Below are 13321 nucleotides of genomic sequence, written 5' to 3' on the forward strand. Positions count from 1 at the left end.
GGGGGGATCGAGGGGGGCAGTGGTGGCCAAGGGGGGTTGCCGGGGGTCACGGAGGACTGTGGCGGGTCAAGGAGGACCGTGGGGATCAAGGGGAGGAACTACGGGGTCAAGGGGGACAGCGGGGTCAAGGTGGGCCACGTGGGTCAATGGAGACCACAGGGATCAGGGGGCCCAACGAGGGGGGGTCAACGGGGGCAATAGGATCACGGGGGAGCACGTGGTGAATAAAGAGGGCCCGCGGCAGCGGGGGGGGCGCTCACCGCCTCGTAGTGGCCCAGTGGCAGGAAGTGCTGGTTGCAGGGCGCCAGAACGTGGGGTCCTGGGGGTCCCAGGCCTGGCGGCGGGTCCGCAGGAAGGCGTGGGCGGCCCGGGAGCCCACGGAGACTGCGGGGAGGGAGGGGAGAGGGAGAGAGAGCGAGAGAGTGAGAGAGAGAGAGTGACCGGAGAGAGAGCGAGAGAGCGAGCGAGAGAGTGAGCGAGAGTGCGAGCGAGAGAGTGGGCGAGAGAGCGAGAGAGTGAGCGAGAGAGCGAGGGAGTGACCGAGAGAGAGAGCGAGAGAGTGACCGAGAGAGTGAGCGACAGAGTGAGCGAGAGAGTGACAAAGCGAGAGAGTAACCGAGAGAGTGAGCGAGGGAGTGACCGAGAGAGTGAGCGAGGGTGGGGGTTTACATAAAGCAAAGTTTTTTTTAAAAAAATTTGAATGATGAACGAAGCAAAGTGCCGACTACACCGATAATCTTCTTGTTTCCAATGATCGTAAAAAAAGAGAGGGAGAGAGGGAAAGGAATGAGACGGAGAGGAGGAGAAGGGGGGAGGAGAGGAGAGAGTGAGAGAGTGAGGGGGGGGGAGAGAACGGGAGGGAAAGGAAATGAGGACAGAGTGATGGTGGAGAGGGTGGGGGGCGGAGAGAGATGAGACAGAGGGGGAGAGGGGGTAGAGGGGGGGGAGGAAAGTAGAGGAGAGGGGGAGAGAGGCGAGAGGGGGAAGAGGTAAGGAGAGTCTTCTTGGTTCTTCCCCCCACGACGTTTCGGCCACAACGCAACGTGGTGAGAATTATTTTATTATGTTTTATTTTTATTATTTTATTATTTCCCTTCTACGTGACTTTACCGAAAGAACCAAGAAGATGAATCCCTGCAGTCACGAAAGCTTTAAATCGAAAGGTAAGGAGAGGATAGGGAAATGAAGGTGGAAAGGGGAGGGAGGGGGGGGAGTGATGAGACAGAGACGAGAGGTGGATAGAAGGAGGGGGGGCGAGGGGGTAGAGATGGAGGCGAGTTAATGTGTTGATAGGCAAGTAGATTTTGTGTGACCAGCTGAGAACTGGAGAGACGTGGGTAGAAGTCTCATTTGCAAGAGTGACCTGCATGGGAGAGGGGAGGAGTCTCTGTACCCGGGGTTTGGCCTCAGAGATCTCACTCCAAAATCAGTCGAGTGGCATCACCTTTTTCGTCAGCTGCGTCTCGCTGTGTGGAAGCTACCTGGCCTCTCGCTCGAGGTCTTGTCAGCCACAGTTGTGCCCTCCCTTCTCTATAACTGCAAAAACGTGGACTCCCATGAAGGAAACATTCAGGCTGACACTGTCGATGATCCGTCCTGGCCTTAACCAGACTGGGTTGTGTGAGGAGCTCACAAATCCTCCAGAGACCTGGACACAGTCCCATCGGAGAGTTCCTCCGGCAGGCGAGGCTGCATTGGCTGGGTCATGTGGGCCACATGACCCAGCCACCGCATGGCCAAACAGCTTCTGTTTGGCCGGATAGAGGGGGCTGAACGGGCATAGAACGGGCTGGAGAAGAGATGGAGTGATGTGTGAATGTGTGTTCGTGCACTGCGATACGATCCCGGCGACCCGTGTTCGATTCCCGCTCACGGTCACACCAGTGACGATTATCTGAACCGGTCCTGGGCCCCTCCCCTAGGTCGACTCAGCCTCAAATGAGTACCTGGTGCGTAAACATCGCCACTGGTGAGACCGGGCGTGAGTGAGTGGGTGAGTGAGTGGGTGAGTGAGTGGGTGAGTGTGTGGGTGAGTGAGTGGGTGAGTGAGTGGGTCAGTGGGTGAGTGAGTTGGTGAGTGAGTGGGTGAGTGGGTGAGTGAGTGGGTGAGTGAGTGGGTGAGTGAGTGGGTGAGTGGGTGGGTGAGTGGGTGGGTGAGTGGGTGAATGAGTGGGTGAGTGGGTGAGTGTGTGGGTGAATGAGTGGGTGAGTAAATGGGTCACCTTCTTGCTGAACCTCATCTCCAGCTCTCTTGCTGATTCTCCCAGCTTCTCCATCTACACGACGGACAGCAGCCACGGGTGAGTCGGTCACGGTCTCGTGACGGGAGCGCGAGTTAAGAGGGTCGTGGGTGGGTGGAACACGGGTGAGTGAGAGCGTCACAGGTGAGTGAGTCACTGGTTAAAGAGTCGTGGGTGAGTCGTGGGTGAGTCGTGGGTGAGTCGTGGGTGAGCACGGGTGAGCGAGTCACATGGGACTTACCTGGAGCTGCCACCATCAGGAGCAGCAAGAAGATTGGCCCCATATTGGCGGTCGTGGTGAACCTAGCCTGGCACAAACCTGCCACAACAACCCAAAAAGTGATGCAACAACAACACTATGCAGCCAGAAGCACGCCCGACCGCCTTTGTCTCTCCAGCACTGGGGATGCCCAGCGGTGAAGTGAACTCGTAGCGGAGCGCTAACCGCTGCGCCACCGCTCCTCACACTCACTCACCGCACAAAACGCGACCCCTCTCTGTGGCTCGCACACCGCACGCAGAACAAAGGCGGGTGGGGAGGGGAGGGGCTCTGGTGCGGGGGGGAGGGGTTTGGTGGGATGTGGGTGGGGGGGGAGCCGGGGTGGGGTAGGGGAGGGGCTCTGGTGCAGGGGAGGAGGTTGAGGGGAGGGGGTTGGTTTGTGTGGAGGAGCGATGTGGCTACTCAAGCACACAGCCTCCTCATCATCATCACCTCCTCACCTCCTCCTCATCATCACCTCCTCCTCGCCCTGGTCAAGGGGTGGGACTCGCTGGAGGGACACTGGCTCCCCACAGACACCAAAGCTAAACAGAGTTTTACTGGTAGGAACCTCCTGGTTACACCAGCCCACAGGGGATTATTGTGTCCGTCCGTCCGTCGTCCAGGGAGGGGCTGGGTGGGGGGTGGGGCTGGGTGGGGAGTGGCTGGTTACCCCGTGGTGCCCTTATACAACTCAACGTTTAACCTACTCACGCCGGCTTGTGCCCGCCCTCACAATCGGGCATATTTGCGGAATACACCACGCCGCCGTTGACCCTGGCCATTGACCGAGCAACCCAACGTTCCTACCAGCTCCCTCCGCAGGAGGAATGTGTTTAAGCAGGAAAGTCCATCGCCTCAAGCTTCCACTCCACACAGCTCATCAGCGAGCCCTCCACCACCACCACCACCACACTACCGGCTTCCACTCCACACATCTCATCAGCGAGCCCTCCACCACCACACTACTGGCTTCCACTCCACACATCTCATCAGCGAGCCCTCCACCACCACATTACCGGCTTCCACTCCACACATCTCATCAGCGAGCCCTCCACCACCACACTACTGGCTTCCACTCCACACATCTCATCAGCGAGCCCTCCACCACCACATTACCGGCTTCCACTCCACACAGCTCATCAGCGAGGACACCAGGTGCACGAGTGGAGGAGACTCGGAGATTCCTCCTGTGGGCAACTGCGGCTATGAACACCACGGCCATAGAACCTGGCACTGCTACACACACAGGTGAAGACGTGGATGGGTGAGTAGGTGACTTGGTGATGAGTGGAGGGGTGAGTGGAGGGGTGAGTGGGGGAGTGAATGGGTGAGTGGGTGGGGGTGGGCGGGTGAGTGGGCTGTTGAGTGTGGGGGTGTGAATGGGTGAATGTGGGGTGTGAATGGGTGAGTGGGTGTGGGGGAGTGAATGGGTGGGTGTACAGTACCTGCAAATCACCAACTCACAAAGCAACTGGACAGCTCAATCACTTCGAACTCAATCTCGACTCGTTGCTCTTCAGGGGAGGAGGGGAGGGGTTTGGGGGGGAGGGGTCTGGGGGGGGTACAGGAGGTGGGAGTCCTGCACGTGGCTGCCATTACCCCCACCCCTCTCCCCCCACGTCCCTGCTGTTCAGGAATTCACATCTGTGAGCAGTTATGGAAACTCAGAGACAGATATATAGACGCACACTTTTAATCAAGCGACAGAGCCACTTTCACTTGTGCAGGGCGTGGACATACACAAGACGGCGAGACACTCCGAGACTCACCGTGGGTCAGGGTCCTCACCGTCTGTTTAGTTTGAGTCTCAAGACTCGTGCTCAGGAGGGTCCTGCCAAGCTTGTCGCACCACTAGGGCGTGATGCTGCTGCTTTGCGATCCCAGTTGAGAGATTTTCAGTGAACGTCATCGGCATTGTGGATGTGGCCTAGCCCCAATACCAGTTCCACTGGGTGTGGGGCTTTAGCTCTGGAAGGAGGAAACCGGAGGACACCAATGCGGCAGAGGGAGAAACACAAACTCCACACAGAGAAGCGACGTCCGGGTCGGGAGTCGAACCCACGCGCTGCTTCTGTGATTATTCTTCGGTTCTTTCGGTAAAGTCACGTATAAAGATAACATAATAAATTAAATAATAGCATACTACGACGTTTCGATTGCAACACAAGCAATCATCATCAGGTATAAAAGAAATAGCAACAAAAATCTAACTAGAAAACTATAGACAGACATATAAGCATATATGATTGCTTGTGTTGCAATCGAAACGTCGTAGTATGCTATTATTTAATTTATTATGTTATCTTTATACGTGACTTTACCGAAAGAACCAAAGAATAATTCCTGCAGTCACGAAAGCTCCAAAATTAAGATTGCTTCTGTGATGTTGGTGCTGCGATGTCCGTGCACCGATCGACGTGCGTTCACCCTCGACAACGCAAACATCACGAGGGACGCTGCGAGATTTGGCCACCGCTGGTTTTATTCAAACATCTCCGAGTTCACACGAGGGACGGACGGACGGCGGGCGCGTGGGTGGGTGGGTGGGTGTGGTGTGACCGTGTGTGCGCGTGCGGTGCGAGTGGCGAGGCGAACTGGTGCCGGTGAGCGAGGCGAGCGCTAGCTCTGGATGAGGCCCTTGGCCCGGTAGGCAAACGCGTAGAGGCCGACGCCGACCAGCGCCGCCACCACCTCCGTGGCCACGAGCGGCCCGCCCCACACGCCCTGCCGCACCGCACACCAAGACACACCGTTACACAGCCATACACACACCACACACCGTTACATAGCCATACACACAGCACACCATACACACACCAAGCCACACCGTTACACAGCCATACACACAGCACACCACGCCGTTACACAGCCATACACACCAAGCCACACCGTTACATAGCAATACACACAGCACACTGATACATGGTAATACACACAGCACACACCGTTACACAGCCATACACACAGCACACCATACACACACCAAGCCACACCGTTACATAGCCATACACACACCACGCCGTTACATGGTAATACACACAGCACACACCATTACATAGCCACACACACCACACTGATACATGGTAATACACACAGCACACCAAGCCACACCGCTACACAGCCATACAAACAGCACACCACGCCGTTACATAGCAATACACACACCACACCGTTACATGGCAATACACACAGCACACCACACCGTTACATAGCCATACACACAGCACACCGTTACACAGCCACACACACACACCACACCGTTACACAGCCATACACACAGCACACACCGTTACACAGCCATACACACAGCACACACTGTTACATAGCAATACATACACCACACTGATACATAGCAATACACACACCACACCGTTACATGGCAATACACACACCACACTGTTACATAGCCATACACACAGCACACCGTCACACAGCCACACACACACCACACCGTTACACAGCCATACACACAGCACACCGTTACATGGCAATACACACAGCACACACCGTTACATAGCCATACAGACACCACACACCATTACATAGCCATACAGACACCACACACCGTTACATAGCCATACACACAGCGCACCACGCCACACCGTTACACAGCCATACAGACACCACACACCGTTACACAGCCATACACACACCACACCATAACACCACACCATACACACAGCACACCACGACACGCCGTTACATAGCAATACACACACCACGCCGTTACATGGCAATACACACAGCACACCGTTACACAGCCATACACACAGCACACACCGTTACACAGCCATAGACACAGCACACACCGTTGCACAGCCATACACACAGCACACACCGTTACACAGCCATACAAACAGCACACACCGTTACACAGCCATACACACAGCACACACCGTTACACAGCCATAGACACAGCACACACCGTTACACAGCCATACACACAGCACACACCGTTACACAGCCATACACACAGCACACACCGTTACACAGCCATACACACAGCACACACCGTTACACAGCACACCGATACATAGCAATACACACACCACACTATTCCATGGAAATACACACACCACACCGTGACATAGCCATACACACAGCACACTGATACATGGTAATACACACATACACCGTTACGTAGCAATAAACACATCACACCGTTACGTGCTCTATATATGTGTGCATACATGTTTTTACACATGTGTTTGTACGAGGAGCAGTGGCGCGACAGAGGAGCGATGCAACAACGAGCGGAGCACCGGGGCGGCTAAACCGCAGTGGGGAGCACAGGTGGTGCCCTCTGCCTGTCACCTCAGTCAGTCCACCCATGGCACCTGGGTCTATATCTCTGACCTCCTGCCAGTGAGCCAAGCACACACACCACGTGGCCTGAAGGCGCACCTCGCCTTCCCAACAGCGGCGATGATTATCTGAACAGATTCATTATAATCTGAACAGTCAGTTATGGCTATACGGGGGTCTTTGTCTGGTGGGGAGCGGCGGTGTAGCGGTTAGCGCGCTGCGCTACGAAACCGGCAACCCGAGTTCGATTCCCGCTTACGGCCAACACCAGTGACGATTATTTGAACCGATCCTGGGCCTCCCCTAGGTCGACTCAGCCTCAAATTAGTACCTGGTGCAGTGTGCAAACATCGCCACTAGGGAGACAAAGGCGGTAGGGCGTGGTGCTGGCCTCCCACCCCCTGGTATACCTTTCCGGCCTTCATAGGTGCTACTCGTTAACAGCACTTGCCGCAACAGTATGTGAAGGCTATACGGGGGATCTTTGTATTTGTGTAAGAGTGTGTGTGTAGGTGTGAGTGTGTAGGCGTGTGTGTGACTGTAGGCTTGTGCGAGTGTGTTGGCGTGTGAGTGTGTAGGCGTGTGTGTGTGAGTGTGTAGGCGTGTGAGTGTGTAGGCATGTGTGTGTAGGCGTGTGTGAGTGTGTAGGCGTGTGAGTGTGTAGGCATGTGAGTGTGTAGGCGTGTGCGAGTGTGTAGGCGTGTGAGTGTGTGAGTGTAGGTGTGTGTGTAGGCGTGTGTATGTACACGTCTGCACTCACCCTGTGTTCCACTGCTACGACGAAGAGCGGGCTGATGTCAGACACATCCTCCTTGTTCCTCTGCGCCTACAAACGTCAACACCACCAGCACCATCAACATCAGCACCACCAACATCAATCACCATAACCACTATCACCACCACTTAGTGCAATGAGTGACAGTGTAGCCGCGATTGACGTTGCTCTCCGCAATGATGTTGTATGATGGTGTATTGCGCTATGACGGTGTATGACGCTATGATGGTGTATGATGGTGTATTGCACTATGACAGTGCTCACTGCTATGACGGTGTATGACGCTATGATGGTGTACGACGCTATGATGGTGTATGACGCTATGATGATGTATGACGCTATGATGGTGTACGACGCTATGACAGTGTTCACTGCTATGGTGTATGAGGCTATGATGGTGTATGACGCTATGATGGTGTATGACGCTATGATGGTGTATGACGCTATGATGGTGTACGACGCTATGATGGTGTATGACGCTATGATGGTGTACGACGCTATGATGGTGTATGACGCTATGATGGTGTACGACGCTATGATGGTGTACGACGCTATGATGGTGTACGACGCTATGATGGTGTATGACGCTATGATGGTGTACGACGCTATGATGGTGTATGACGCTATGATGGTGTATGACGCTATGATGGTGTACGACGCTATGATGGTGTATGACGCTATGATGGTGTACGACGCTATGATGGTGTACGACGCTATGATGCTGTACCATGGCGGTGTACGGTAATGCGTGGCAATGTGTGGCGGCACGGGGCGTCACACCTTGCGCAGGGCGCTGTAGGCCTCCTCGTCGTAGAAGCGCACCGCGTGTGTGCCGCTGCGTGCCGTGCGGTGAGGCTCGCTCCACGACACCTGGGGGGTGGGATGGCGGGGGGAGGGGACACAGTGGCGCGGACTTTTAGCTCTCGTTTTTGTTCGGAATCGCCGCGACCGATGCCGAGGATATGATCTGCCCCAGTATCCTCTAGGCCGGTAGCAGCAGCACTGCCAGATGTGATCCGCGTCGCTCAGATCGTCCGTACGAGAGACATCATGACCCCACGTTACACACCACGCACAGACAAACAGATGGACACGGACGGACCAAGACACACGGATGCAGCTAAAACAGCCGCTCATTTACCCGTAGCCGGGTGGCGTTATTTACAAAGACGAGGCGTCTGCCTCTGTCTGACCACTTCGGGTGAGCACCGAGGGCCGGGCTAGATGGCGTCACGTGACCTCGTCCCCCGGGACGGTCTTCCCACCGGAGTCCAGCGGCGCTGGGCGGCCACTGTGGCCCTCCGGCAGAGGTCGCAAACGGGTTTTGATTCCTTACCCGTACCCGGCCGCACCAGAGTCGCAAATGGGTACCTGTACCCGGCCGGGTAGCCGGGTATCGGGTAGGGTACGGGTATTGGGTTGCGACCTCTGCCCTCCGGCCAGCTCACCTGGTAGCGGCCCACGTCCTGGCCCTTGGTGACGGGGAACTGCTTCCCGTCCACGTCGGCGTACAGCGCCACGTTCTGGGCCTCGCTGCCGCAGTACAGCGAGACCTCGACGATGAACACGGTGTCCGTGGCCAGCACGCCGTCGCTCGTGCTGTACGAGGACGAGACCACCGCGGGGTCCGCACACAGCTCCCCTACACAGAGGCAGAATCGTGGGGGGGGGGGGGGGGGCACGGTCAGTGTGGGGGTCACGCAGAGTGGCGGCACCACGAGGAGAGCAGCCTGCCATTGTACGAGTGTACGTCAGAGGTCGCAACCGGGTACCCGATACCCGTACCCTACCCAATACCTGGTGCGGCCGGGTACGGGTAGGCGTGAGTCACTGGTGAGTCACCGTTTGTCACTCATTTCCCAACGTCTTGTCTCTTCTCACAATTCAAGTTCCTAGAATCAACCCACCCGCGCCTGCAACATGGCTTCATCCCAGAGGTCGCAATCGGGTACCCGATACCCGTACCCTACCCGATACCCGGCTGGGTACGGGTAGCCGGGTATCTGGTAGGGTATGGGTACGGTTACCCAATTGCGACCCTGGTGCGGCCGGGTACGGGTAAGGAATCAAAACCCGTTTGCGACCTCTAGTGTACGTTGAACTTCTTTCACAGTGTATGTAGCCAATCGTGCCAATCGGTGCGGCGAGGGAAGGATAACAAACGATAAACCAACATACTCTGAGGTTTTTTCGGTAAAGTCACGTAGGTAAAAAAATAAAATTAATAAAAGTTAAATAAAAAATCACAACGTTTCGGAGGCAACACAAGCTTCCGTCTTCAGGTGGAACAGTCACAGCACGACTGCTGTATCAAGTTAAGTTAACTTTACTTGATACAGCAATATTAATATTAATTTTATTCTTTTACCTACGTGACTTTACCGATAAAACCTAAGAGTATGAATCCTTGCAGTCACGAAAGCTTCAAATCTTGGATAAACCAACAGCAGTTCCAAATAAATGAGTTTTCAATCTAGATTACCGGTAGTCCCCGAGTAACGATGGTCCGACTTACGATATTTCGATCTTACGATGGCGATAGCGATATGACAAAATTGCCATCAACAACCTAACATCGTTCAAGTATGCAGACGACGGACAGAATCTTGGTGAGTACAGTACAATATGATACGTTACGATACGTTCAATGCATGTATGATACGTAGCTTTAGCGATTTCATTTTAGGGTTACCACGATACGATACGTTCAATGCATGTTAAGTTTTTTTTATGGCAAATTGGATTGTTTCCTGAAAAAAACTTTCTATTAAATTGCAGTTCATATAGGTAGGCTAAGAATTTACCTTGATTTTTTGTACTTTACATTTTACTGTGCAATACAGTATTGTAATTAATATACAGTATATAGTTTATACAGTACGCTACTGTAAATTGCTCTGTTTTGCTAAATTATCACCATTCTTTAAGACTCATGGGCAGGCTAGGCCATCTTCGACTTACGATATTTTCGACTTACGATGATGGGGTCGTCGTAACGCATCTCCATCGCAAGTAGAGGACTGCCTGTATTTACAAGTGCATAAGGTGCAGTGGCTTCCTCTTATTGGAAGAGCGTTCCAGACGACCGCAGAAGCGCATCGAAAAGCGCGCGATGCGGTGACCGTCTTTGTTCGATGGCCAGCCAAAAGCCGCGATGATGTGTAGGAGCAAGTGCTGTTAGCGAGTACCTCTGAAGACCCATACACCCACAGAGAGAGACCCACAGCTTGACAGAGACACAAAGAGTCAGAGAGACAGGTTCGCATAGATACGCAGATGGACACACACACACAGGCTCATGTGGAGGGCTCACTGAGACCCGTATGGTCGTAGACATGCACACAATAGACCTATGATTCCCTCTCTTGAGTTAAACCCACACTGTGCATTTGTTGTGAATGTGTGCGAATTAAAACGCGGTGTTCGCGTAAGGTTGGGTCAATGATTCACAGCTGCGACAATCCACTGCAGGATGAAGACATCCCCACGATGTGTCGGTCGTGGGGGGGGGGGTTCTCTGACCATACGTCACCAAGCTGGTCACGGCCTACTCTAAAGCAGAATAACCAAGCAGATAAATCCCACATCTCTCTCTCTCCACGTATAAAACATAAGTATTTGTTTCACACATCCCGTCAGCCCCACACATACACGGCCATCTGGGAAGGCATCATCTCAGCAGCAACAGCGTTGGTTGATCAACACAAGCACAACTCGGGAGCGGTTTCGACATTAAGTGTCTCATCAGCAGCAGCAGCAGTCAGTCGCGCTGATTGAACCAATGCTGGCGACACAGCCAGGCGTTCGTAGGCGAGGTCCCCTATCTCTGTTCGACACCGACACACAACACCAACACAGCTGCTGCTGCTGCTGCTACTGCTGCTGCTCCTACTGCTGCTGCTGCTACTGCTGCTACTACTGCTGCTGCTGCTACTGCTGCTACTACTGCTGCTGCTGCTACTACTGCTGCTGCTACTACTGCTGCTGCTGCTACTGCTGCTACTACTGCTGCTGCTGCTGCTCCTACAGCTGCTGCTGCTGCTGCTGCTGCTGCTGCTGCCGCTACTGCTGCCGCTGCTACTGCCGCTGCTACTGCCGCTGCTGCTACTACTGCTACTTCTGCTGCTACTGCTGCTGCTACTGCTGCTGCTACCACTACGCAAGTGATGCCCCTGAGCGCCGCGTTACCTCGCCCAGAGCCCGAACCTGGGGGCCCGGGACCTAGAAACCCCGGGTCTGGGTCCAGATCCTACAGCCCGAACCTGGGGCCCGTGACCCAGAGGCCGTGACCTGGGACACGTGACCCAGAGGCCGTGACCTGGGACCCGTGACCCAGAGGCCGTGACCTGGGACCCGTGACCCAGAGCCAGACTCTGGCTCCCCACGACTCCGACTTGGCCACGTCACCACTCTGCACCCCGAGGGGGGGGGGGGACGGGCTCCCACTTCCCCCTCCATCTCCTGCCTCATCAACATTCCTCCTCGTCCGTTCTCCCTCCACAGCCTCACCCGAGGCGAGCGCCACGGAGGCGGCGAAGAGGAGGCATCTCACGATCGCCCCCATTCGCTGTCCGCTCCTGCTGCTGCAGCTGCACCGCGACTCCATCTTCATCATGATGCTCGTGGCTGGCGGAAGCGGAAGTGCTTCACTCCCAGCATGCAGTGCCAGCGCTGACTGCACCCCCCTCCTCCCGTCACGCGCCACGTGGTCGCCACTTCCGCCCACGTGGTGGGTGGTGGGGGTTTAACACAATCGGAGTCCTGGTAATTGTTTTTTTACCTTTTTATCTGACAACAAAACTGACACCTTTTTTTTTTTACAAGGAGTCATGTTTGTCTTCTTGGTTCTTTCGGTAAAGTCACGTAGAATGGAAATAATAAAATAATAAAAATAATAAAAATAAAACATAATAAAATAATTCTCACGACGTTCCGGCCACAACGCAAGCAGCCGTCCTCAGGTGAAGAACAGGGCTGTCGAAACGACAGAGATAAGACAGAGTCTGTCTATTTTATTACGTTTTATTTTTATTATATTATTTCCATTCTACGTGACTTTACCGAAAGAACCAAGAAGAAGATGAATCCCTGCAGTCACAAAAGCTTTAAATCGAGAGTCATGTTTGCATAGACCACAATACCTGCAGTCGTAATACAAACAAAAAACACAACTCTAATAATGTATGCACTGTGCTTGATTATCAGTTGTGTTTTTTGTTTGTATTACGACTGCAGGTATTGTGGTCTATGCAAACATGACTCCTTGTAAAAAAAGGTGTCAGTTTTGTTGACATGAAAGGGTAAAAAAAAATATTTTTTCTTCTGGCAAATGAGGTTCCAATAGTGTAAATCGGAGTCCTGTTACTGGCGTTTATTTTTAATGTACTGTCGATGATATATGAAGCTCTTCTATTTTTCTCCATCTCACAGATGGGTACGGGGGTCTCCGGGACGTTACAACAAGAAACAATGCAAAAGCACGATAGGCATGAAAAGTATAGGAAAGGTGAAAACTAATTTCACGTAAAAAAAATAAACAAAGAAAATTAAAGTTATTTTTTTCTTGTACCAGATACATCCCACTGAGCTTATTAACTTATTTTTCAATTGCGACCTGCCCACAAATGACAGCTCAACAAAGTGGCGGCTTATCTTGTGGAAATGTTTAGGAGCAAAATAATCAAAATAACAACCTCTGACTTGGGGTACACTCATCTGATTCACACAACTGGAATACAC

The 13321-nt window shown here is 53.4% G+C and overlaps 1 protein-coding gene and 1 long non-coding RNA gene across 2 annotated transcripts; both read right to left on the reverse strand.

The window, feature by feature from the left end:
- Window positions 1-300: 300 nt before the first annotated feature.
- On the reverse strand, window positions 301-2753 carry LOC133342959 (uncharacterized). The gene is made up of 3 exons (XR_009755203.1): window positions 2482-2753; window positions 2223-2276; window positions 301-384 (listed from the first exon to the last, which is right to left on the reverse strand). It is a non-coding gene; the product is annotated as an uncharacterized LOC133342959 (long non-coding RNA).
- A 2213-nt stretch (window positions 2754-4966) lies between these two features.
- Window positions 4967-12249, reverse strand: LOC133342829 (translocon-associated protein subunit delta-like). Its single transcript, XM_061552140.1, has 5 exons — window positions 12092-12249; window positions 9031-9224; window positions 8363-8452; window positions 7568-7633; window positions 4967-5226 (listed from the first exon to the last, which is right to left on the reverse strand). The coding sequence occupies exons 1-5, from the start codon at window positions 12195-12197 to the stop codon at window positions 5122-5124; spliced, it is 561 nt and encodes a 186-aa protein (XP_061408124.1). The 5' UTR covers window positions 12198-12249; the 3' UTR covers window positions 4967-5121.
- Between the last annotated feature and the right edge of the window lie 1072 nt (window positions 12250-13321).

This window comes from Lethenteron reissneri, chromosome 2, assembly GCF_015708825.2.
Source record: "Lethenteron reissneri isolate LAM-NWPU_2019-01 chromosome 2, ASM1570882v1, whole genome shotgun sequence".
Lineage (NCBI taxonomy): Eukaryota > Metazoa > Chordata > Hyperoartia > Petromyzontiformes > Petromyzontidae > Lethenteron > Lethenteron reissneri.

Coding starts and splice junctions, on each gene's coding strand:
- LOC133342829 (XM_061552140.1), bottom strand. CDS start 12,197: ATGATGAAGATGGAGTCGCGGTGCAGCTGCAGCAGCAGGAGCGGACAG. Junction 9,225..12,091: donor CTCCGTGGCGCTCGCCTCGG/GTGAGGCTGTGG, acceptor GCCTCTGTGTAG/GGGAGCTGTGTGCGGACCCC. Junction 7,634..8,362: donor CCTACAGCGCCCTGCGCAAG/GTGTGACGCCCC, acceptor TGACGTTTGTAG/GCGCAGAGGAACAAGGAGGA.